Below are 24695 nucleotides of genomic sequence, written 5' to 3' on the forward strand. Positions count from 1 at the left end.
ATACAAGCTATGTGAATCATTAGAAGTAGGATGGACCTTGACAAATAGGGAAAACTTCAGCAGAAAACTTTGTTCATAAGAAAAAAAGACTCAGGATATGTACTGAGGCTAAGCCCCCAACTTTTAAAACTCTTCTGATCAATGTAATAACCAGTTAAGTATCAGTAACTTGATTGATCAGTTAACCACAAACTCAGTAAGAGAACCCACTAGAACAAAGGTGTCAAACTCATGCCATCATGTATCGGGATGTTTTTCCCCTTTGCTAAACCGGATGTGGGCGTCGCCACACATGATGCATCCAGCCTGCAGGTCACGAGTTTGACAGCCCTGCACTAGAACTATAAAGATCTGGCTGCAATTTAATGTGGGGAAATTGTGTCTAGGGAAAGGCATTAGGAAGGCTATCCCACATAAGAATTACCTGAAACCTAGAAGGGAAGAAAGTAAGTACTGCCTAAAATAATATTTCGTGCATCTAATATTGTCTCACTTGATAAGAACTGAGATACTGGATAAATGATTAGATCTTGAATCAGAAGATCCTTCCCCAAATTTACTGATATTTTTTTTCTTACCAAATCTTCTATGTTGATAAATCAAGGCTATTTATGCCAACAGGTTGCTATAAAGATCATCTGTGCTTTGTTGTCCAAAAAGTCAAAGTGGAAAGTCACAAACACAAAAAGTGGAAAGGCATAAGTCTAGTAACATCCAAATGTTTCTAGCTAGTTCAGTTTGCTATATTTGAACCTCGACATGTATGTTAATGTTTTGATGTATCTCCTGGTTCCAAAAAGGTTTAACATGGGCTGTCCAAACTGGTATACCATTTATAGAAATGTTACAAAGGCTTATTTGCTATTTGAATTCTTAAGCAGATATCTTGCTAAACCAACGCAATCCAGTTCCTTTTCTCTGCTAAATTATCACTATGAAGGATGCTTGATGAACAACAATCTATGGCTGTTAAGACACTATTATACTCAAAAGAAAAAGTCTAAGATCTTCTGGCTCCTTTTAACAACTTCTGTCCCCGTTTCTGATCAGAATATGTAGAACTAAACTGGGTCTATTGACAACTCCCAAATACTATAGAAGTGTGAAGAAACAGAGAGGTCCCCTGCAGTTCTGCAATCACCCCTATGATTTCTCAAGTAGGCAAAGGATATCTGAAAAAAGGGCATTTATGTTCTAATGCTGCCTGAGTGCAATGCTGTCCAAAGATATAGAAATGTTTCCTTCATCTCCAATGTATGTCTGACTTGATTAGTGTTGATGTTTTTAGTAAAAGTGTACCAAAGGTGTCCCTATCATACTAGAATGTAAACACATGCCTTTGGTAATCAATACAAACTAGAAAATATTTTCAAAGTATGATGCTACTATATACAGACCTGAGAAAGTTCATGAATTGCTTTAATTATTTTGAATCAGAATGATTTGAGCATTTCCATTCTGATGCCATTGCCTGCCCTTTGAAATACTATCAGGCACCAAGGTCAACATGGCCCTGATCAGCTGGACTTTAGAATGACCTTAATGATCTGAATTTTTTCCACAGGTTCAATACATAAATTGACCAGAACAATATATAAACTTATTCAATATTGTTTATTTATATCTGTCTTGTCCTTGGTACAGTTGTTTTCATTGTATAAATTTTACCCATGGCAAATGGGTAAAGTTTATACAATGGCAAAATGTTACTGAATGGCTTTAAAGAATTTTAATTTGAAAATATTTGAGCTATTTTTTGGATTATGAGATTAAGCAAAATTGTTATGAAGTCACTAATAGAATTTTAGAGAAGCCACGAAAATCTTTTCTTGATTCAGTTCTCTGAACTAAACCTAGCTGAATTAAATCACAGCCATATAAGCACTACGGGCTATTGTCCAATTGTTCATTGGCTGCCTGGCATCATATCCAGGAAGAAATCTAGTTTGTTGGGTTTTTTTTAACATCTATGCTTGATTTCTCCTAGAATGAAAATACCTGGATTTTAATGCTTTCTGAATTTATTTGAGGTTATAAGACACTTTAAAAAACACTTTTTACGCCATAAAGGAAGGAAAGAAGCAAATCATGTTTGTGTGGGTTTAACGGTTGAGGCCGTTCTGCTTTTAAAATATCCACAGAGGTTTCTGGGAAGGAAATGCAAGGAACCTGAGTGGTATATAGAAATCTGGAGATCTGAAATTTCACATCTTTTCCTAGTCCTTGGCAACTGTAGTATAATAATACTGTATGAGAAAAATGTTAGGAAAAGATAATTAATAGGAGGAGAGGATTCCATCTCTTCTTCAGAGCTTTATTAGTTCCCTTTAGAAATGGATGATTCCACCTATCTTTCTAAGCTAACAAATATTTCAAATAGATAACTTTTGCATGCTATATAATCCAATTCCTTCCTATCCTATAATGGGGGCAAGGATTGAGAAAACATCTTGCAGGCTACCACTGGCACTATGTTGATTTCTACTCTTAAGGCTGGAGTTAGCCATATGGAATATTCCTTGTTGAAAGAGAAATTTCTCTCAAAAACTAGAGGAAAACAATAGCTTGGAAGAGAAAATTGAGAAATTCTTAAGAATCGTCCTAAACTGACAATTCAAAACTGAGTAAACAGATTATTCTTAAATTTCTCCAGTAGGGAACATGTGCATATTAGGATGAGGGAGAAAAATATAGAAAAGATGAAAATTAAGGAAAGAAATTATTTGCAAAGAAAGAAAAAAAAACTAGATCTGAATTCTGTAAGAGCTCCAAACTATTCCAATCACTTTGTTAGTGGACTTGATAGATGTGAGAATTTTTCCACACAGAAAGGCAGTTGAAAAACTGACTTTTCCTATCAGTTCCATCTGAAACTATAAACTGAAATTAAAATGCTCTATATGGTATTCAGGAATATACAAAAGACAATAACAAAATTTTAGATTGCTCAACTATTTGGAACACATAGAATTACTGTTTCATCAAAAGTAATTGTTCAATTGTAAGAAACTTATATATTAAGATTTGATTGTGTTTAAGGAAAATGCTTTGCATGTTAAAATTAATTATTACAAAAGAGTTATCAGAACACAATCCATTTAATGATTTTATTTTTATTTTATTTTTTATTGTATCACAAGCTATTTTAGCATTTTTGGATGCAGTAAATTACCATGACTATCCTTCTAGACATTTTTATAGGACTTTCAAATTAAAAAAATAGTTTGTAGAGGAAGTGTAAAAAGGAGGGAGATTGATTGAGTATTAAGAATGTAAAGCTCTAGAACGAATCTAGAGATACGTATTTATCAAGAGAGAATACAATTTCCTTCTTATCAAGGATTTTGCATGTAACTGATTATATGTCATCAGATCAATGTCAACCCTTAGCAATTGCCTAGATTTTCTCCATGATAACCTATTTCTATTTCCATAACTATTAAATGATACTCTTAACCTCTTACCTATATTTATATTATATAGATTCTATGGCTTTTAATATAGGATGTAGAATTACAACTACTTACCCTTAATAAATCATCTATTCTGCCTTCTTTTTTCTCCAGATCAGAGTTCTTACTGTTTTCTAATGCAGATAATTTCTCCATTGTAACATCAGACTTGGGAGGGGAAAAAAAAAGTTCTTAAGAAATGATTTTCTATGCAGCTATGCTCCAATTACTGAATGAATAACAAGGCTGGGAAAACAATCTATTTCAAGATTGATAAATAAATCAAGGAAAGAAACATATAACCAGGCCACAATGTTCTTCATTTCCACAAACTTATAAACATTTGTGAAATAAAGGGAATTAAATCATCTCCCAGATGATCCAATCCACAAAAGAGGGGTGCTATAGAAGCTTTAAAACCAATGGAACTATGACAGTGTCTACAATTTGCCTGTGAACATGGTCTTCAGTTTCCCTCTGCATTTTACATAAGAGCGCTTTATATTCGGATAAGAAAAGGCTCATATTGCACAGGAAAATGCTGCAATAAAAACATCACCATCTTGAAGACTAAGATTCCCCAATTACTTCCTCATTCAGCCAAAACCTACTATAGATTCATGATACTTTATTTATAAAATTTCTATACTTCCCCATCAAACTTGATTGGTTTTGGGAAATTTACAAATAAAATGGTAGCCCTTGAAAACTTGGCAAGCTGATAAATGTTTTGAAACTTGATTACTGTGATCCACATTGGAAGCCCTACAGGTAGAGGTATGCATAGCATATCTACCAGTAGGTTACAGTACTACATGATAATTTTCTTCAAATCCTAGCTAACCCAAGTGTAACTGAACTAGGATTTGCATCTTTATTTTTGCATACATGGCAATAAGTACCAGCATATAAAGTTCTTTTCTTTTCTAGAGAAGTGGCTGAGGTAAGCTCACAATTACTATGTCCTAAACAAGCAACATTAGTGTTCACTAAAATAGTGACAGAGGGATATAATTTAGACATTTGGGATGTAAATGCTTCTAATAGGTAGATGTCTCCGACAGAGAAAAAAGGAGAGAAAGAAGGGAGTAATAGATATTTTAAACAAAAATAGCATAGCATAACATATATAACAAACAAATGAAAGATCTAAAGAAACAAAGCAGAGCAACAACAAAGTTTGATACATGTTCTAGCCTTGTGAAAAGGCAAAAAACTAAACAATATATAGGATCTAGGCTTTCATTTATAAAGCAGGTGATTTTTAAATATTCCGAAAATGGAAAACTTGGTTGCCTAAAAGACATTGTCCTTTGACTGCAAAATGTTCCTTGCATATCCTCAGCTATATAATGCTATAATGGGGCTTGAATGAATTGGTATTTAAAGTTATAATTGCAAAGCAATGAACAACAAAGATGAAAGCAAGAAACTTCCTAGGTGGCATAAATTTTAAAAGACAAATATTCCAATATTGTCCTGATCCAGGCAAATGAATCCTTTAAAAAACTGAGAAACCTAAGTTAAACAAAATATACCATGTATACTAAAGAGTGAGCAAATCTTTAGCCAAAATATGAACTGAATGTCGATTTTACAAAGTGGAAAAAAACAGAACTAACATCATTTTCATTGATAAAGCAAAATGAAAGAGAGGCTGCTGATTAAAGAACAAGATAGAAGTTGGAAGTTTGAGGCAGGAACAACAGTAAAATTATTCTGGAATTTGTTGTCCAATGGAGACTACTTTACTTTAGCCTCTAAAGCTAAAATGTTCTTAGATGGAATGATCGCAAGTAAGTTTGAAGTTTCTTGTGGACGTATTATGTCCTTACATCATAAGTTTCCATTATTTTTCTAATAAAAGGTGAAAGATTTATATGATATAAAGAGAAATAAGAATATATTTCCATTTATTTCTCAAATGGACATATATTTTATTTTAATCAGATATAACTTTGCACTATGAAATTCATTTGGTTTGTACCTGTGTTTGTTTGTGCTGGACGGAAATCTGTTTTTGAGAGCTGCAGGAATGCTCTGTGTTTCCGGAAACCACAGATGAAGGACTGCCTTGCTGGGTCTGTAACAAGAGAAGCAGCAGGTAAGTTGTAGGTACAGTATTTTACAAAACACATTCTTCCTCACTGTTATTTGAAAGCAAAACCTTTCAAGCTAACTAGCTGTACATAGTCAACTTTAAGAGGCAGCAGGTTGCATACCCAGGTTTTTTTTCTAGTTCTTTACCCAGAGATAATCTGATGGGAGAGATCAGGAATATTTTTTAAACTTCTGCATAGACATGATTCATCCTGGATTATAACTCTTGTCTTAATCAAAGTTAAAGTTTTTCTGCTCACACAAATAACATAAACAGCATTAATTACTGTTTTCACTGAAACTGTCCAAATAAGTTTTTAGATTTATTATTTATTATTTTATTTTTAAGTCTGACAAAGTGTTGGCTTCTGTGACAGTGAGTAATAACCTCTAAAATTAAAATTGTTCTTGCAGATGAAGTTATATACTCTACTTATCAAGATAGAATTTGAAAAAACATTGCAGAAAAGAAATAACTGGATGATTGATGAGAAATAATTTTTTTGAGATAAGAAATGGTTGGCTTCTAAATTAAATTGAATAGCCCCAAATTAACATTCCATAATTTTATAGAAACAATTTTGATTCATCTTCCAAACAACTTGTTTACAATAATGAATTACACTGTAGCTTATCCTTACTTTCAACATCTAAAATTCCTACAAAATAGGAAGTAATAACTTTAATATATTGGGAAATTTGACTTTTGAGCCTTCAAAATAATATTTCATCATCATGTAAGCATGGAAACCATGCAAATGCAGGAATATGCAGGAGATGAGAGGAATATATCTTTGTCAAAAAGTAGGTACCTAAATAAAGGATAATTCCAAAATAATTCTATGTTGATTTTTTTTAATTATACTATTATAATAACTGTTATTTTGTTATTATACTGCAGCAATCAAGAACCATAATTTTAAGAAAGAGAAAGAAAATAGATTCTATTGTAGCAGTGGAGACTACATATTGTCTAATCACACAAGATCTATTTAGTCCCCCTTGAGGGGTCTATGACAACTCACTATGGCCAACTCGCCACCGCCAACTCGCTATGGTCAACTTGCCTCAGCAAATTTGCTGCAGGATGAAAGTTACACTAATATCAAAGAAATGGTGGAATAGAAGGGATAGAATGAAATGTGAATGGAAAAAATTAAAATAATTTTTTATTTATTTTAAATAATAGAATTTTTAAATTGCTCCTTAGTGAGTTATTCCATGGTGAGTTGTCCCATTCTGCCTCTTGAATTTGGTCATTAAGTGTTGCTCACCGAAGCAAATGGAAAACAGAGGCTTGTACCCCTCTGCGCCAGCTGCTCTCCCTCTAGCCGCTGTTTTGCCATCATTGTTGATACCAGAGTTGGGGCAGCAGAATGCTCCTCTGGCACTTCCTTGGCTGCACTGCTGTCTACTCCGTAAAGTGGCTGCTCCATTCGCCGCTGTAAACATTAAAGAAAATCATCAGAAAAAATGGTTATGTGAAACACTTATAAAACTGAGCCACGCAGCAGCTTGGACACAAAGCTAGTATACATCTAAAGAAAGCAACCCTGGTGCTTTTAGAGTACTCTCCACATTTTTCTTAACAAAATGTAATGCAATCAGAAGGTTTTTTTTTTATAGAATATAAATTTTAGTGTTGCATGTTTGAGAAGCAGAAGCCTAGATTCATGTGATACCATTTGAATACATTCTTCATTTCTTTGTGGGATTGTGGGATTTTTTTATATTAAAACAAAATAAGGTAAGAAAATAAGTGCATTAAGAAATTAAGTGCATCCACAGAAGCCTCCATAAACTTGAATCAAAACTCCCAAATTACTGACACTGGGGAAGTGTCTTTGCTCTTTCTCATTGTATTAATTACCACCTGTTCTTATAGCCATGGAGGATAGAAGATTTTTTTTTAAAAAAGTGATGCTCCCCCACATCTTCCAGATACTAAAAGATTAACTATTCCTATTGACTCCCTGCACTGTATTCTTATATTTCATTAAAATATTCCATCTGGAACGTATTTGTTAGATTTATATTAAATCTAACAAATCTTTTCTTCAGAAACTTTGAGTTGGCCATTTTCTCTCCATAAGAACAAACTGATTTTTAAAACCCTTATACTTTCGGCTTCCTTATAGTAATAGAAGCCAAAGACAGTAGGCAGATATGTGCACATACATGCACATACACTCACACACAGAGCAAACAAATATTCTTAGGCTCCACTGCCCCTCTATCCTTAGGATCATTTACTGGACTCAAGCTTTCTCTCAGGACTTGACAAAAATTGTATTACAATGGATTTAGATAAAAAAATGTTTATACAAGCATCCTCAAATACTATCACCTCATTTTTTTCTTACGGTAATAAGCTTTGTAAAGGGCCACATCTTGGACTTTTGAGAAAAAAAACGTGTTTAAATAGAATATTGAGAAAAATCTGCCAATGGCACCCTCTGCTTGACAGACAGATATAGGAAATCATTACAAAAACCCTGACAATAAGCACAATGTGTAGCTGCAATATGAAACTTCAAAACTGAGCTGTTAACTATGACCATGAATATACAGGATAGAGTATTTTTGCAAATATACCTGTGTACTATATTCTGGCACATTGAAACATTTTGCCTAAAACGAGATGATGAATGTTCTTCTTCAATTTATTTATTTGAATAAACTATGAAAACTCTTGCTAATCATACTTCCAAGGTTAATCTTTTTAAGGAAGGCAGAATACATATATTTCATAATAGCAGAGACAGAAGTCTATTAAGTCAACTTTACAGTCAATTATCTTCCTCTTAATTCCCTTTAACATAAGTCCATTTATAACAAACTAACATATAAATTTCTCAGTATTAGATTTTAGCTTTAACAACATTTACTCACACTTAAAGGGCTGCTTGTATTATATGACTTAGTTATATGAAGTAGATCCTAATTAAAACCTATCCAGAATTGGGTTAGACAGAAAGCTGAGAATATAAAACAAAAGGAAAAGAAGGCAAAGAGATTCTACTATATAATCCTAGAAGATCTGCACTGTTTCTATCACATGTATGTATTAACAGATCTATAAATGGGCTCAGAAAATACTACTCTATCTTGTTAGTTACTTACAGGTAAGGGATTAGATAAGGAATGTTGTGGTGAAGATCGTGCTACTGGTGGCACACTTCTCCCAGGGCTTGTTCCTGGACCACTTCCACCAGCAAACTTAAGCAAGGAAGGAAGAAAATGAAAGAAGAAAAATATCAGTTACTTCAGGAATGTTCTGTACAGCAAGTTAAACACAGAAGTAGAACCAAATTATGTCAGCAAAGGGAGTAAGAAAATAAGACAAATTGCCCGGAAAACTTAAATCATATATTTTGAAGGGCCTACTACTGAGGAGTATACATAGAATTTGGAGGCTGTTTGTTAAACTACACACACACACTAAACTACTAAACTACTATACACACTAAACACACACACTAAACTACTACATACACAATATATACATACATATACATATATATACCAGTGGTGGGTTGCCCCCAGTTCGGACTGGTTCTTGCGAACCGGTAGTAAAACCGGGGGTAGGCTCCGCCCACCGACCCTGACGTCATCAGGAAGCTTCTGCGCATGTGCGATCCTGCTGCGAACCAGTAGTAAAGGTAAGTAGAACCCACTCCTGATATATACATATACATACATATATACCAGTGGTGGGTTGCCCTAGTTCGGACTGGTTCTTGCGAACCGGTAGTAAAACCGGGGGTAGGCTCCGCCCACCGACCCTGACGTCATCAGGAAGCTTCTGCGCATGTGCGATCCTGCTGCGAACCAGTAGTAAAGGTAAGTAGAACCCACTCCTGATATATACATATACATACATATATATACACACATACACACACACACATACATACACATAGTGTATGCGTGTGTATATATACACATACACACCCACCCACATACATATATATCCGTGTTTTCCAGAAAATAAGACCTGGGGGCACCGGGGCTTATTTTCAGGAGGGGTCTTATTTTTTTCCCATGTATGGGAGGCCCAATTTTTCTGCTTGCTCATAGCAGGGCAGGTCTCATGGTGTGCCAGTGCCACCGCTGCAAGGGAGGGGTGGTGGTGGTGGAGCTGCCCCATGAACCCTGAAGTGGCTCATCTCAGGGCCCTGTAGCCAGGCCACCCATGCCCTGACAACTACCTTGCCTCCTGGCAGATCTGGCAACCCTGTCCAGCAGGACCCCACATGGCCACCGGCCCACTTCTGCTTGCTCGTGGCCACAACAGAGCAGGAAGCCAACTGTAAATGACCTGGGGTGTGGCACGAAAGCAACACAACCAGAAAACAGATCTAACACCCCTTTATTGCTTTAACTGTGCTACCAAACGTTCCCACGTTCACTACATGTCCTGGAGCAAAGTTCTCACTCACACCTTCAGAAGCCTCTAGCTGCAAGTAGTCCAGTAAGCCAGGTTAACCAAACAGCAACCAGGGCCAGCAATCCAATAAATCAGGTTAATCGAAAAGCAACCAGGGCCAGCAGTCCAATAAGCCAGGTTAGCCCAAACATTAACCAAGGCCAGCAGTCCAATAAGACATGTTAGCTAAACAGTAACCAGAGCAAGAAGTTCATCAAAGCAGGCAAATTGGCAAGCCCCACAAGACAAAGTACAGCAATCTCCAGGCTTTGGCAAGTGCACACGAGGTTCCACAGATTCAATGCTTATTCCCGACAAATGCCCCTCCCACTGGCACTTCCTTACATTTTAGTCCCCAGGTGTGCCTTGTGAAAGGGGGTGGGGCACTCTCCTCCCTTGTAGCGGGCTCAATCTGCGTTGATCTCGCTGTCTTTCTTCCCTCCTTGCTCTCAGATTAGTGGGGGTAGTCCTTGCTCTTCTCCTGAGCTCTCCCTGTATGTAGGCCTTACTAATTCAGAAAAGCCTTGTCTAGACTGACTCTGCCCTTCCCCATTTTCCTCCAAGGCCAAAGGAGCCGACCTCTCCCTCTTTGTCACTTTGTCAGTTCTTGTTCCAGATCATCTTCCAGGCCGATTCAGACTCTGATGGGGGCATGACAAAGAACAATGTGCAAGTGCCACAGCCATGAGGTGACGTGGGGGTGGATGGAGCTGCCCCATGTGTCCAACACCACCTTACCTTAGGGCCCCGCAGCCAGGCCGTCAACTCCCTGACACCTGCCTCGCCTCATGGCCGTGGCACCAACACAATGCTCAGCCTCCTGCTCAATTATGGCCATGAGCAAACAGAAATGAGCCAGCGCCATGTGGGCTCCTGCTGCATGAGTGCCGGTGCTGCCGCCCTGAGGCAGCTGTTGGAGCAGCTGATGGCTTGGCTCGGGTGTTAGCAACCTGCAGCCCGAGAGTCGCATGTGACTCTTTGACCCCTCTCCTGCGGCTTCTTAGCGACCCCGTCATGCAAGATACTCTCTGCTCTGAGAAGGCACAAGCCTCCTCTGCAGAGCCGCGCAGCTGAAGCACCCCTAGCATTTTCTCTGCACTGCCTGTGACCAGCTGCTTTTTGTGATTCTGTCTCAGCGCCAGCCACGGTCCCCTTTGTGTAGGTTCAGGAAGGAGGGGAATGGGGAGGAGCAGCATAGCAGCTGCTGTCGCCAGATATAGGGAGAGAAGAGCTCCAGCTCTCTTGCGCAGAATGGCTCTCCTATGCTGCGCGGCTCTCCTGCACTGTGCAGGAATCTCTTGCACAGCGTGGCTCTCCTGCACTGTGCAGCCGGCTACTCACCTCACTGTGCAGTGGCAGCAGCGGGAGGAGGAGTCGCCATCCCCTCTGTGATCCCGGCCCAGGAGGGTATTTCGCTTGTGTGTGCATGTGTGTGTGTGTGCATGTGTGTGTGTGTGCACAAGAAAGAGATGATGGAGAGGAAGAGAGAGCGCAATGAGAAAATGGAGGGAGAGAAGGAGATAGAGGAAAAAGAGAGATAAACAATTGAAAGAGAGAGAAGGGGGGGAGAGAGAAATGAAAGAGCTGGAGGGAGAGAATGAGAGACAGGGAAAAGATAGGGAAACAAATGAGAGAGAGAAGGGGAGAGAGAGAGAGAGAGAGAGAGAGAGAAAGAAAGAAAGAAAGAAAGAAAGAAAGAAAGAAAGAAAGAAAGAAAGAAAGAAAGAACTCTCAGACTTATGACTAAAGCAACGGCAAGCTCGATCTCCTGCCAGGAAAACTACAGTTTGCCAGAAAGCACAAATTAAAAGCAAGTCTGATTTTTTTAAAAAAGGAAATAACAGAGATGGCAAAAAGTGCATCTGAAAATTAAATTATTTATAATTTTGGATAATATATTATGTTGTCAAACTCAAAAGAAATCAAGAAATATGTGCTATTGCTGTTAGTACAATCTTGCCAGCTTCTATCAACTTAGAGTTCACTAAGAAAAGATTACAGAGAAACAATTTCCCACGATTAATAACTTTATTTTGGATTTGTTATGGTATTCAATGAGAAAGAAAGAAAAAAGAGGAAAAGGGAAAGAAAGGAAAGGAAAGGAAAAGAAGGAAGGAGGAAGAGGAAAAAGAGGAAAAAAATGAGAGAGAGAGAGAGAGAGAGGCGCAGAGAGAGAGACAGAGAGACAAAGACCCATTTCCCATAGAAAACACCGAGAGCCATGAAACCTGGGTAGGCATGGCTGGGACGGTCATATGACTGGGTGGAAGTGACGTTGAGTTGGCCCACCCACCCAGCTTTTGTGGTTCTCAAAAGCTTTTTTTCCTCTTTTGTTTTCTGTGGGAAATTGGTCAAAACGGCTCTTTTAGTGTTTAAGGTTGCAGACCCCTGGCCTGGCTGCAGAGGCCCTGAGGTAAGCCAGTTCAGGGTGCATGAGGCAGCTCCGCCAACATCCTGCCTTGACTTGTGGCTGCTGCACTAAGAGCAACCAGAGGGAATGGGCTGCCAGGAGGTTACCCAGGCTCTTAAGTAGGGCTTATGTTTTTGGGGGGGAAGATTTACACATGCACCTAATGGTGCATGTGTAAAACATGCTAGGTCTTATTTTTGGGATAGGTCTATTTTCAGGGAAAGTGTGTGTGTGTGTGTGTGTGTGTGTGTGTGTGTGTAACAAAAAACAAAGTTCTTTGATATACAGCATATCACAGGAGTACACCCCCTCAATTTTTTTAAATATTTAAATATATCTTTTTATGTGACAACACTGAAAAAATGACACTTGGCTACAATGTAAAGTGATGAGTACACAGCTTGTATAACAGGGTAAATATGCTGTCCCCTCAAAATAACGCAACACACAGCCATTAATGTCTAAACTGGTGGCAACAAAAGCGAGAACACCCCTAAGTGATAATGTCCAGATGGTGTCAAGTGTATGTGGCAGCAACCAGGTGAGGAGTACAAAGACAAGTTTGTCTTTCCTACAGTCAAGCCTGGTGGTGGGAATGTCACGGTCTGGAGCAGCGTGAGTGCTGCTGGCACTGGGGAGCTACAGTTCATTGAGGGAACCATAAATGCCAACATGTACTGTGACATACTGAAGCAAAGCACGATCCCCTCCCTTCAGAGACTGGGCCACAGAGCAGTATTCCAACTTGATAACGACCCCAAACACACCTCCAAAATGACCACTGCCTTGCTAAAGAAGCTGAGGGTAAAGGTGATGGACTGGCTAAGTATGTCTCCAGACCTAAACCCTATTGAGCATCTGTGGCGCATCCTGAAACAGAAGGTGGAGGTGTGCAAGGTCTCACATCCACCAGCTCCGTGATGTCAGCATGGAAGAGTGGCAACCTGTGAACCTCTGGTGAACTCTATGCCCAAGAGGGTTAAGGCAGTGCTGGAAAATAATGGTAACAAAATATTGACACTTTGGGCCCCATTTGGACATTATCACTTAGGGGTGTACTCACTTTTGTTGCTACCAGTTTAGATATTAATGGCTGTGTGTTGTGTTATTTTGAGGGGACAGCACATTTACACAGTTATACAAGCTGTATACTCATTACTTTACATTGTAGCCAAGTGTCATTTCTTCAGTGTTTCATGTTTCACATGAAAAAATATACCATATTTTTCGGAGTATAAGACGCACCTTTTTACCCCCAAAGAGGATGAATATCTGGGTGCATTTTATACTCCGAATGTAGCCCCACCCACCTGCTGGCCCCCACCCTTTGGACATTTTCGGGCACATTGCATTGGGGAAGTCATTGCAACCATTGTCTGTCCTCAGCTGCCTGCTGGACAGCCAGAGGGGTGACCAGCCACAAGCCGTGGGGCCTGCCTTGTTTGCCGAAGCTGCCGGGCAGATCCCCCCCACCCACAACCATCCTGAAGAGGTTTGTTCCTCAGCTTGTGCTCTGACTCTCCCCCAGAACATGTGAGGAGTCTCTTCGGGGGAAAGTGAGTAGTTCCTGCGGATCACAGAAGCACCCCGATAAGTTTACTGGAAAAGAACTTCTCAGTGCCAGTAATCAATGCCCTCTTTCCCCAGATGAGTCTCTGAGGCACCTCTCACTTGCGGGAGAAGGAGGAGGGTGGCATAAAGCAGTGCCACCTTAAACCAAACCCTCTGAGTAACTGGGAAAGAAAGCCGCTCTTCCTACAAAATAGAAAGGTACGGTAATCCAGGCCAAAGAAGGAAGCAAGCAAGACTTTCAATGCTTACGGCTATAGGTAGGAAGACGGGGGCATCTTGGGAACAGAGCCTTTAGTGCCAAGTCCCTCTTCTGCCCCCATGAAAATCATCCCCCACCCCACTCATTCCAGTTAAATACATGTAGAGTGATAGGGTTTGTTTTAAACAGATAAAAAGATCTGTACTGCTTGTTGTCAAGTGGAAGTGTGGACACAGCTGATCTTGATGCTGGTAGGCAGAATTCTTTTTTTCTTGTTTTCCTCCCCAAAAATTAAGGTGTGTTTTATACTCCGGTGCATCTTATACTCCAAAAAATACAGTACTTAAAATATTTAAAAAATGTGAGGGGTGTACTCATTTCTGTGATATACTGTAAATTGCAAAATAGGCTTACCTCAAAGTAGTCACTAATTTTATGTCCCCTGGGAATAATTTTGTCTGGAAAGAAAAACAAACAGCATTACCATGCGATATTAAATTAAATAATTTGAAAATACGTTAATACTTTATTTTACTGCAAAAGCTGCTGAATACAACTTAAAGTTAAGAGCTTCTGGTTGCTCTTTATAAACGTATTAGCTATAAAAAAATAAACAGTATAAAAGACACTTTACTTAAGTATCAATTACAGTTTAAATTAACTTTCTTCAACATACCATTTTCAATATAGCCCATTTTAATATTTTACTACCTTTAAAGCGCTCCATGGCTTAGGGCCGGGTTACTTACGGGACCTACTGCTACCGATTGCCTCCCACTGACCCGTGCGCTCTCACAGAGAGGGACTCCTCAGGGTGCCGTCTGCCAAGCAATGTTGACTGTCGGCCCCCAGGGGAAGGGCCTTCTCCGTGGGGGCTCCCACCCTCTGGACTCTTGTCAACTGCCTGATCTTCGGACCTTCTGCCGTGAGTTGAAGACATATCTATTTATTCGCGCAGGACTGGCATAATTTTTTTTAGTAGTTTTTAATATTTGGATTTAAATTTTATGGGGTTTTATGGTTTTAAATGGATTTTAATTTGGCCTTATATTTAATATGTTTTTTAATTACTGTTTTATTGTGTACTTTTTACTGTTTAATTTGGCTGTGAACCGCCCTGAGTCCTTCAGGAGAAGGGCGGTATAAAAATTTAATAAATAAATAAATAAAAATAAATAAATAAATATAACTTTTCCAAAAAATATTCCAAAATAAAACCTAGCATATTATATTATGCCACTTTATTATCTAATAATTATATCATAATTATTTCATGATATATTAGAAAATTATTGCATATATTCTGTATATACTGCAGAAAGCTATCAATTTTTTTAAGATCCTAAATAGAAGCCTTACTTTGAGTTGTTTCAAATGGTTCTCCTTTTCTCTTTCTGTTGCGCTGATCATTCTGTTTCTTTTCAGGAGTCTTAAAGGGATGAAAAAAATCCCAAATTAATTTCTACCAACATCCAAGGATATAAGGTCACAACTTTTAAAAAAATGAAATATGGTTACCAGCAACTCTTCCACAGGTGTTTTAATTTTCAAAACAATTATATTTCTCTTTTTGGTATTTTTAGATGTAATTATGGAATACCATACTGACTAAATAGCCAAATATTGATTAGTGTAAATTAATTAGTTAAGTTGCTGTAATAGTCCTGAGTTAAACAGAGTATTTTTTATTGTCAAAGGTTACATTAAGACTTTTTGGTCAAAATAAGCTGCAATATATGCAATCCTCTGTTTATGATTGTTGTTTAAGATTATAACAGCTGTAGAAAAAGTGAGTTACAACTGTCATGTTGCGTTGTGGTCATGTGATTGCAAATTAGGTACTTAGCAACGGGTTCACGTTTTCAACAGTTACAGCATCTTGTGATCACATGATCAAATCTGCAACCTTCTCAGCTGGCTTCTGACAACAAAGCCAATTGTGGAAGCCATATTCGCTTAAAGACTGATTCACTTAATGATTCCAATAGTATGCTTAATGTCTGCAGTGCTTTGTTCAATAAACACATAGTAGTAATAAAATTGAGTCTAGTCACCTGATGACTTGCTTAACGACCACATCACTTAGTGACTAAACTCCTCTATGAAAATTATTTGAAAAATATCACATTTTAGTTACCTCCAGTTCCTTGTCACTCAGGGAACCCACACTGCATAAACTCTGATTGGAAGATTCATTGTTCAAGGGACCCTAGTATAAAGGAAACAAAAATGTGTTACCAACAGGAAATTTTGTCTTCTTTAAATGAAATGCATATTTGTATTCATTTGATCATGAAAGTCACTGATAATTAAACTACAAATTATGACAATTCAGATTGTTATCTCTCAAGTATAACAGAGGCACTTCTTATGCATGTGGGGGGGGGGCACCCAGCCAGCCTCATTACCTTGAAATTGTGTTTTCCCGAAAATAAGCCCTAGTGCTTATGTTGGAGCCCCCCAAAATATAAGACCGGATCTTATTTTCAGGAAAACACAGCAGATTACGCAATGCTACAGGTAGAATACAATTTTATAAAATCAGCAAAGCATTCCACAATCTCACTATACTTTATTAATAAAATGGCAAAATATATGATAGACTATGGGATAAGTGACAATTATTAGATGAATTTCTAATGGCTTAATGACTAATAAGCAGAATACAACAGCACTGTTTTATATCATGTTATTCAATATTTTTTATTAATAACCTGGATGAAGAGGTTACGAAAATGGGATTATCAAATGTAAATTACACACACAAAAAAGTAGCTAACATTTTAGAAGACTGAAAAAATTAGAAGCTTGAATAGTGGGCAATTTGGGAGAAAACAAATGAAATGGGGAAACCTACCTTGACAATATAACTGTGAAAAGAATATGAATCTTCTAGCAAAACACACATTGACTATTAGCTAACACTGTGATAAACTCACTAACAGGATCGAATTTAGACAATGGGATGTAATTTTCTCATTTTATTCTATCTCTATCAAGGCCTACTTGGAATATTGCTCTGGACACAGCAGTATAAAATGGGCACTGACAAATTGAAACAAAGTTGACAAAGTTGAAGACTAGAAACCAAGTTCTAAAAGGAATAGTAACTATCTTAGTTTGCTTAAAAGAATGTTAAATTTCAGATTATCTATAGGGTTGTCATATTACTGAGGAAGTAGACACATCTACTAGGGAAGGCAGGTCTAAAACCAATAAATTATAACTACAGAGAAAGAGACTTGGATTAGATATTAGGTTTTATTTCATGATAGCAAAACCTGTCAATTACTGGGTATAGGCTGTCTATAAAGACATATACCTCTACTGTATATGATAATTTATTCTGAAAATTTAGAGGATGCCTGTAAAAAAGAAGAATTTTTGGAGGATGTGAAATGCAGTTTATTATTTTAATTCTTTTGGCATTTGTAAATTGAATTTTAGCTATATTTTGTAACGTTTATCAATGTGGCCCTTCTCCTTTACTAATTGCACAAATCTGCTTTAGAATATGATTTTAAAAGGCCAGTCACAATTATCTTGATTTTGAAGATGCAGCTCAGAAGACCATCAACTTATATGGCATGGGCAAGCTTCATTATTATCATATCACTGAAATCAACACATTGATAATAGGATTTTGAATCAATTCCTTTGTATGAAATATGACTATGCAGATCTTGATTGTATCCCTAATATCTGACATAACCCCATCTCATAAAATGTTACCAAAATATGCAGAGATATGCATACAATTAGCCAACAGGTTATGCACATAACTAACCTTAGCAACACCTGCTCCAGTAAACCTGGCCTCTAACAGTTCCTGTCGTCGTGGATCCAGGCTATGCAATTCTTCCATCATATCTGCTGGTAAAGAAAATAGAAAACTTTAAGAACAATCAATGCTATCCAAATTAATAATCCATTAATAATATTCTTCTAATTACTGGATTAATATGAATTTATTTACACAAAGACCCTTTTCATGGTCCAAATATTAATTTGTTGTGATACCACTAGAAGAGATATATCAAAGTAGTATTTGCATTTCTATAACATTAAATACTCATTTGTTCAGATTTAGTTAGTGCATTAATTTATCATTTAGTTGTATTCTGTCTTTATTATTTTTACAAATTACTGAAAGTGGCTAGCATATCCAACATACCTTTCTATTTTTCCCACAACAACCTTATGAGATGAATTGGGCTGAGAGTGTGTGACTGGCCCAAAGTCACCCAGCTGGCTTTCTTGGCTAAGCCATGAGTTGAAATCACAATCTCCTCCTTTCTAACCTGGTGCCTTAACCACTAGACCAAATTCACTCTTTACATTCATTTAAATATATTATACAACTATAGTCATGGCCGTAATTGTTGGCACCCCAGAAATTTTTCCAGAAAATCAAGTATTTCTCACAAAAAAGTATTGCATTAACACATGTTTTGTTATACACATGTTTATTCCCTTTGTGTGTATTGGAACAAAACAAAAAAGGCAGGAAAAAAAGCAAATTGGACATAATGTCACATAAAACTCCAAAAATGGCCTGGACAAAATTATTGGCACCCTTTCAAAATTGTGGATAAATAAGATTGTTTCAAGCATGTGATGCTCCTTTAAACTCACCTGGGGCAGGTGTGGGCAATATAAAAATCACACCTGAAAGCAGATAAAAAGGAGAGAAGTTCACTTAATCTTTGTATTGTGTGCCTGTGTGTGCCACACTAAGCATGGACAGCAGAAAGAGAAGAAGAGACTGTCTGAGGACTTGAGAACCAAAATTGTGGAAAAATATCAACAATCTCAAGGTTACAAGTCCATCTCCAGAGAGCTAGATTTGCCTTTGTCCAGAGTGCGCAACATTATCAAGAAGTTTGCAACCCATGGCACTGTAGCTAATCTTCCTGGGCGTGAACAGAAGAGAAAAATTGATGAAAGGTTGCAACGCAGGATAGTCCGGATGGTGGATGAGCAGCCCCAAACAAGTTCCAAAGAAATTCAAGCTGTCCTGCAGGCTCAGGGAGCATCAGTGTCAGTGCAAACTATCCGTCGACATTCAAATGAAACGAAACACTATGGCAGGAGATCCAGGAGGACCCCACTGCTGACACAGAGACATAAAAAAGCAAGACTAAGGTTTGCCAAAATGTACTTGAGTAAGCCAAAATCCTTCTGGGAAAACGTCTTGTGAACAGATGAGACCAAGATAGAGCTTTTTGGTAAAGCATGTCATTCTACTGTTTACCGAAAACGGAATGAGGCCTACAAAGAAAAGAACACAGTACCTACAGTGAAATATGATGGAGGTTCAATGATGTTTTGGGGTTGTTTTGCTGCCTCTGGCACTGGGTGCCTTGACTGTGTGCAAGGCATCATGAAATCTGAGGATTACCAAAGGATTTTGGGTCATATTGTAGAGCCCAGTGTCAGAAAGCTGGGTTTGCGTCCGAGATCTTGGGTCTTCCAGCAGGACAATGACCCCAAACATATGTCAAAAAGCACCGAGAAATGGATGGCAACAAAGCACTGGAGAGTTCTGAAATGGCCAGCAGTGAGTCCAGATCTAAATCCCATTGAACACCTGTGGAGAGATCTTAAAATTGCTGTTGGGAAAAGGCGCCCTTCCAATAAGAGAGACCTGGAGCAGTTTGCAAAGGAAGAGTGGTCCAAAATTCTGGGTGAGAGGTGTAAGAAGTTTATTGATTTTTATAGCAAGCGACTGATTTCAGTTATTTTTTCCAAAGGGTGTGCAACCAAATATTAAGTTAAGGGTGCCAATAATTTTGTCCAGCCCATTTTTGGAGTTTTGTGTGACATTATGTCCAATTTGCTTTTTTTCCTGCCTTTTTTTGTTTTGTTCCAATACACACAAAGGGAATAAACATGTGTATAGCAAAACATGTGTTATTGCAATACTTTTCTGTGAGAAATACTTGATTTTCTGGAAAAATTTCTGGGGTGCCAACAATTTTGGCCATGACTCTATAAGAATATTGTACTATTACTTTCTCCATTTAAATTAACATAATTGCAATAGATTTTTCAAATTTAATCACTTATCACATATTCAGTTCACTTATCTATGCTTTACTAAATAATTGGCTGGGTTCGCTCAACATGCTAAGCATAAACTATGTTTATAAACCACAACAATTAAGTTTACACAGCATACTTAAACGAGCCACCATAACTTAGTCTAAAAGTGCCTTAAATCTCCATTCCTATAGCAAAAGATTACAGATCAGCATTTTCTCCTCTAGAACTGTCAACTCTGTTGTCTACGAGCTGCTTTTTTATATATACTGTGTTTCTTGGAATCCAATATCAATAAAATTCTTTACATTGGAATTATTCTAGGAGATAAAAGTCTCCTTACTTCACATTAGGAAATTAAGGATGGAGAGCTATTGAACTCAGACTGCAGACTAATGCTGTTAAAAAACAAATGGTACAGAAAAAGGTTTAATTACAGTTCTACAGCATAACTGCAGAGGAATAGTACAATTGTATATATACATAGCGTACCATAATGTGCTCTAAAATGACTGTACCTATCAGATATTCTCTTGCAATAAGGGAGTATAAAATTGCATCAAATATTGTAATTGCTCATCATTAATGTCAAACCACAGAAAATATGACTTCCTTTTACTCTCCAAGATATTCAGAAATTGAACAGACAGCTCTCTTCTGATATGTTCATTGTTCAGAATTAACAGGGAGGGACAAGCTCCAACAACAGGCACATAAGCAACCTGATATATGAAACTGTATAAGTAGAACTCCAAAGTGACCTTATATGCACAGTAGCAATTGCATGTTCTTAGAAACTCAATTCTTAATCACATTCCTCTTTAGATCTGACATTATCTCTGAGAAATAAAATATAGCAAGTATTCCTTTTTTAAAATTTAAAATGCAAATATATCCATAAACAAAATAGTTATCATATGTCCTCTATTGTATAATTAGTAGTCAACCTCTTATTTTTTTTTACAGTGCAACAGAAACATGACCATGAATGGTTAATAAGAAGCATTTACTTTTCATTTTCTACTAATTGATGAAATTCCAGCCAGCTCTACCAGGAACATATTGCTAGGGTATTAAACAATGATAGCACAAAGTTCTCAAACTGTGCATTGTGAATCTTTATGGATTGCCAGTAATTTAGAAAGCAGCACACATTGTTTAAAGCTAGTAAGGCCTATGCAGGCAAAGCTGGAGTACTGTCAAAAGTCACTCCTGCTTACTTGGGCAAACTCCTAATGGGAGACCTGGCAAAGCTGGCAGCAGACCCTGCAGTGAACTGTAATCCATTTACACAGGCAAAGTCTAGAGGAAGTTTTGAGAAATAGTTGAATCTGTGGGTCTAGCCATCTGTCAGAACAATTTACCAATCATGAGGGTTGGGATTTTTTTGTTTTTGTTTTAAACCTTTTTAGTTTTATTCATGGAACTAATCCAAATCCATGCATCATTTTAGGAAACCATATTATTGTAAAGCTTAGAGAACATCTTAGTTATAGAACAAATGGACATGACAGCAAAATTTTGCTTGAGCAGTTTCAATGAAATAAGTGAAGAACTGATTATAAGCAAAATGGCATTATTGAGAGGTATCAGATTGACTGATTTCCAAACACTTTATTCCCAGATTTGTTCTATTTTCATTTCCCCAACAAATGATAAGGCACTGAATCACTCAGCATCTAGCACATGCTTAGGAGGAATATTCCTGAAGGGCAGCAAATGTCCTTTTAGAGAGAGAAAAAAAAATACATACTGACATCACACCAATTATTCTCTTTGCTTTTTATTTTACCCCAACATCTCTTCTCTGGAAGACTGGTGTAGCAGAAAACCATCTGTGGATATTGTTAAAGTTCAGTGGCCATTATAAAAACAGGGAAATATTTTTTATAATTTGACATGAAGTAGTACAACACAATACCGAAAGGACTATTTTCTCCCATATAAGGCTATAGTATTAGTTACATTTTATGGATAAATTCACCTCTAAAATCTGCCAACATCAGAGCTAGGTTTAGTCTGGATTATGGTGCAGTCTGTTTGGAATTTCCTATCTCAGAAGATTCACTTCATCCTGCTGGCATTTCAAAAGGTAGATTCTCCCTCCCTATCAAGCATCAGTTATTGCTTCTACTCTTGTTAGGTCTTTCTATCTGAGATTTTATGTTAATTTATTCACTTCAAATATTTTAATAGCTGGATGCAAATAATTATGAGATGACCAAACAGCATACTATAATAGAGGAATATCCAACAAATTTATGAATCAAATCCTTACAGAGGTAGCTTCTAGTTATTTTTAAAAAATTCTGTAAATGACATAACTTCCCAAAAAGTTGAACAGAGAATATTTAAATAAACCTTTTCCTAAATTACAAAAATGTAATATTTTAAGAAGACCTAATTATGAATTCCTCTGCATTCCCATTAGAACCTTTGACAAAAGAAATTAAGAAACTTATGTTTGAAGGGGTGGTGGGGTAAGCAGCATGTTAATGGAGAAGTGTTCATTTTACCTTTCTCCAATTTAGTGTAATTCCACATGTGCTGGGATTACAAACTGCAGATTTTCAAACAGCATACCATACTTTCTAGGAATTTGTAATACATCTGGAGGGTACCAAACTGAAGAAAGCTAGCTGAGTCACTTTCAAGCACAGGTATGAAAAAACAATCCCCTTTCAGTTATCAAGCTTCATAACAAGCCATCAAACTTTTTCTGCTCCTTTCTTAAGTACATTTACTGTACTCTTTCATTCCATTTCCTGTGATACATTGTTAACATTCATTTAACCTAATTTCCTAAGATATAACATTCATGTGCAGTTTACCAATTTTTCATAGTTATTGCCCTAACCCTATTGGTAACGCAATATAAACTAGTCTTGGAGGTCTTAATATCTGTGGGAATATTACATTATAAACCATTTTCATTAAAAAGATGGAACACACACCCTCCCAAATGTTTAACAGGGAGAGTTACCAAGTAGTATTTTGGGACTATCAGCTCCTAAAAGTTAATTGATCGTTCCAAATCCACTCAAGGACACAAACAGGAATTCATCCATCTAACTTAGATCTCTAGTTATAAGCAGAGGAACAGCCCCGCCCCTCCTTTGAACCCCTTTTAATCAATTAACAACCGGCCCCAAACCTACCCAAACTTCTAGCTGAAGTTACTACTACTCTTCCTGGCCTTCCCTCCCCCGAGGATGTGGTCGCAGCCATCTCCCTACCTATAGGATACACCCCAATAGCCCCACAGTTCTAGGCCAAGATCCAGTCCTTGAAGCTAGGCCCAGCCAACCTTCAACAGCACCCCGAGTTTCTCTCAAGGAGTAAGCGCGACCCCACGACACTCCGAGAAAGGAGTAACCCCAGTCTCTCCCACCCACCGCTTTTATAGCCGCGAGGAAGGCTCCCCCCAACCGACCAGAACGCTCCCATAGCAACAACAGCCAGGCGTTCGCATTCGCGGCCCCCCATTACTCGCCCTTAGAGGCACCCCTTCGAACTCCGCGATGCAGGCTCCCCCCCCCCCCAGGCCCGCATGCGGGGCGGCAAATCCGGTCGCCATGCGCGCCTATTTTCCCACCCAATAATATCCCCCTCCCCAACCGATTTCTTAATTCTTAAAAAACAGAATAAACTCTTCTCTAACCGCGGCCTATAAAACACGCGCGCGCGCGTGCTGGTATGCCCCCTATAACGTTACCATAGCAACAAGAACCCCGTTTCTCAGCCTTACCACGGGGGTGGGGGGGGTGCGCATTCCCCTTCCCACCGCATAGTTACCATTGTAGCAAGCAGGCGAAGGGCTCCGAGGCCCGGACGGTCGGCCAGCAACCTCCTCTCTCCGGCGGTATCTGCACAGCAATTAAGGCAGCGGAGCGGAACAGGAAAAAGCGAACCCAAGGCCAGCATCCCCCTCCCTTTAATTAATACGTACATCACCGCCAAAGAGGCTTAAGTAGTTGCAGGAGCACCACGTCCCAAACCCGAGGCCTACAAGGAAGTCAGGAAAGGCGACCGGCCTGCACACCCGCCTGCTAGCCACAGTCTTGATAGCTATGGAGAGAAGTGAGTCCTTTTTCTCTCCCAACAACGTGGGGACGAGGGACTGATTCACGGGGCGCATCTCACCTGTGGTGGCTCGGCTTCACTCCTAGCTAGCCAGCTGCGGGGCCCCTTTTTTGCCACAAGGAGAAGGTGGGGAGGGCGAGAGAGAGGGTGGGATTGTTAGGTTGGGGGGAGAAGCAGCTGCGGTGCCTTCTCAACAGAGACCCGGGAGAAGTACAGGCCGCAAAATCCTCGGGCTCGCGTAGTTTCTGTCCCCGGCAAAGGTAGCTTCGCTCCCGGGAGGAATGAGGGACTCTTCACCTCCTTTCCCCCAAGGAACAGATTACAGAGGGAAAGGGAGGGGTGGGGTGGGATGAGAGGGGTTACAAAAAGGCTAGTCAGGTGTATGTGTGGGGGGATTGCAAGTTGCGA

At 38.5% G+C, this 24695-nt stretch overlaps 1 protein-coding gene across 9 annotated transcripts in view; it reads right to left on the bottom strand.

Annotated features, from left to right (window-relative positions):
- Positions 1–24620, bottom strand: part of LOC131198900 (serine/threonine-protein kinase tousled-like 2) — a 62322-nt gene extending 37702 nt beyond the window's left edge. Inside the window, exons 1-9 of one of the 9 annotated variants that reach the window (XM_058184130.1) lie at positions 24348–24620; positions 17950–18032; positions 16300–16371; positions 15522–15591; positions 14577–14620; positions 8676–8771; positions 6827–6994; positions 5440–5535; positions 3528–3620 (exon numbers count right to left, since the gene is read on the bottom strand). In XM_058184130.1, the coding sequence (XP_058040113.1) occupies positions 3528–3620; positions 5440–5535; positions 6827–6994; positions 8676–8771; positions 14577–14620; positions 15522–15591; positions 16300–16371; positions 17950–18030 (720 nt within the window). In that variant the 5' untranslated portion in view covers positions 18031–18032; positions 24348–24620. Of the gene's footprint in view, positions 1–3527; positions 3621–5439; positions 5536–6826; positions 6995–8675; positions 8772–9078; positions 9179–14576; positions 14621–15521; positions 15592–16299; positions 16372–17949; positions 18036–20547; positions 20570–22188; positions 23471–23999 lie in introns of those variants that run through there. The other 8 variants (XM_058184127.1, XM_058184132.1, XM_058184133.1 and 5 more) reach the window with 8 other exon arrangements.
- Between the last annotated feature and the right edge of the window lie 75 nt (positions 24621–24695).

The sequence above is a fragment of the Ahaetulla prasina genome, chromosome 4, assembly GCF_028640845.1.
Source record: "Ahaetulla prasina isolate Xishuangbanna chromosome 4, ASM2864084v1, whole genome shotgun sequence".
NCBI lineage: Eukaryota > Metazoa > Chordata > Lepidosauria > Squamata > Colubridae > Ahaetulla > Ahaetulla prasina.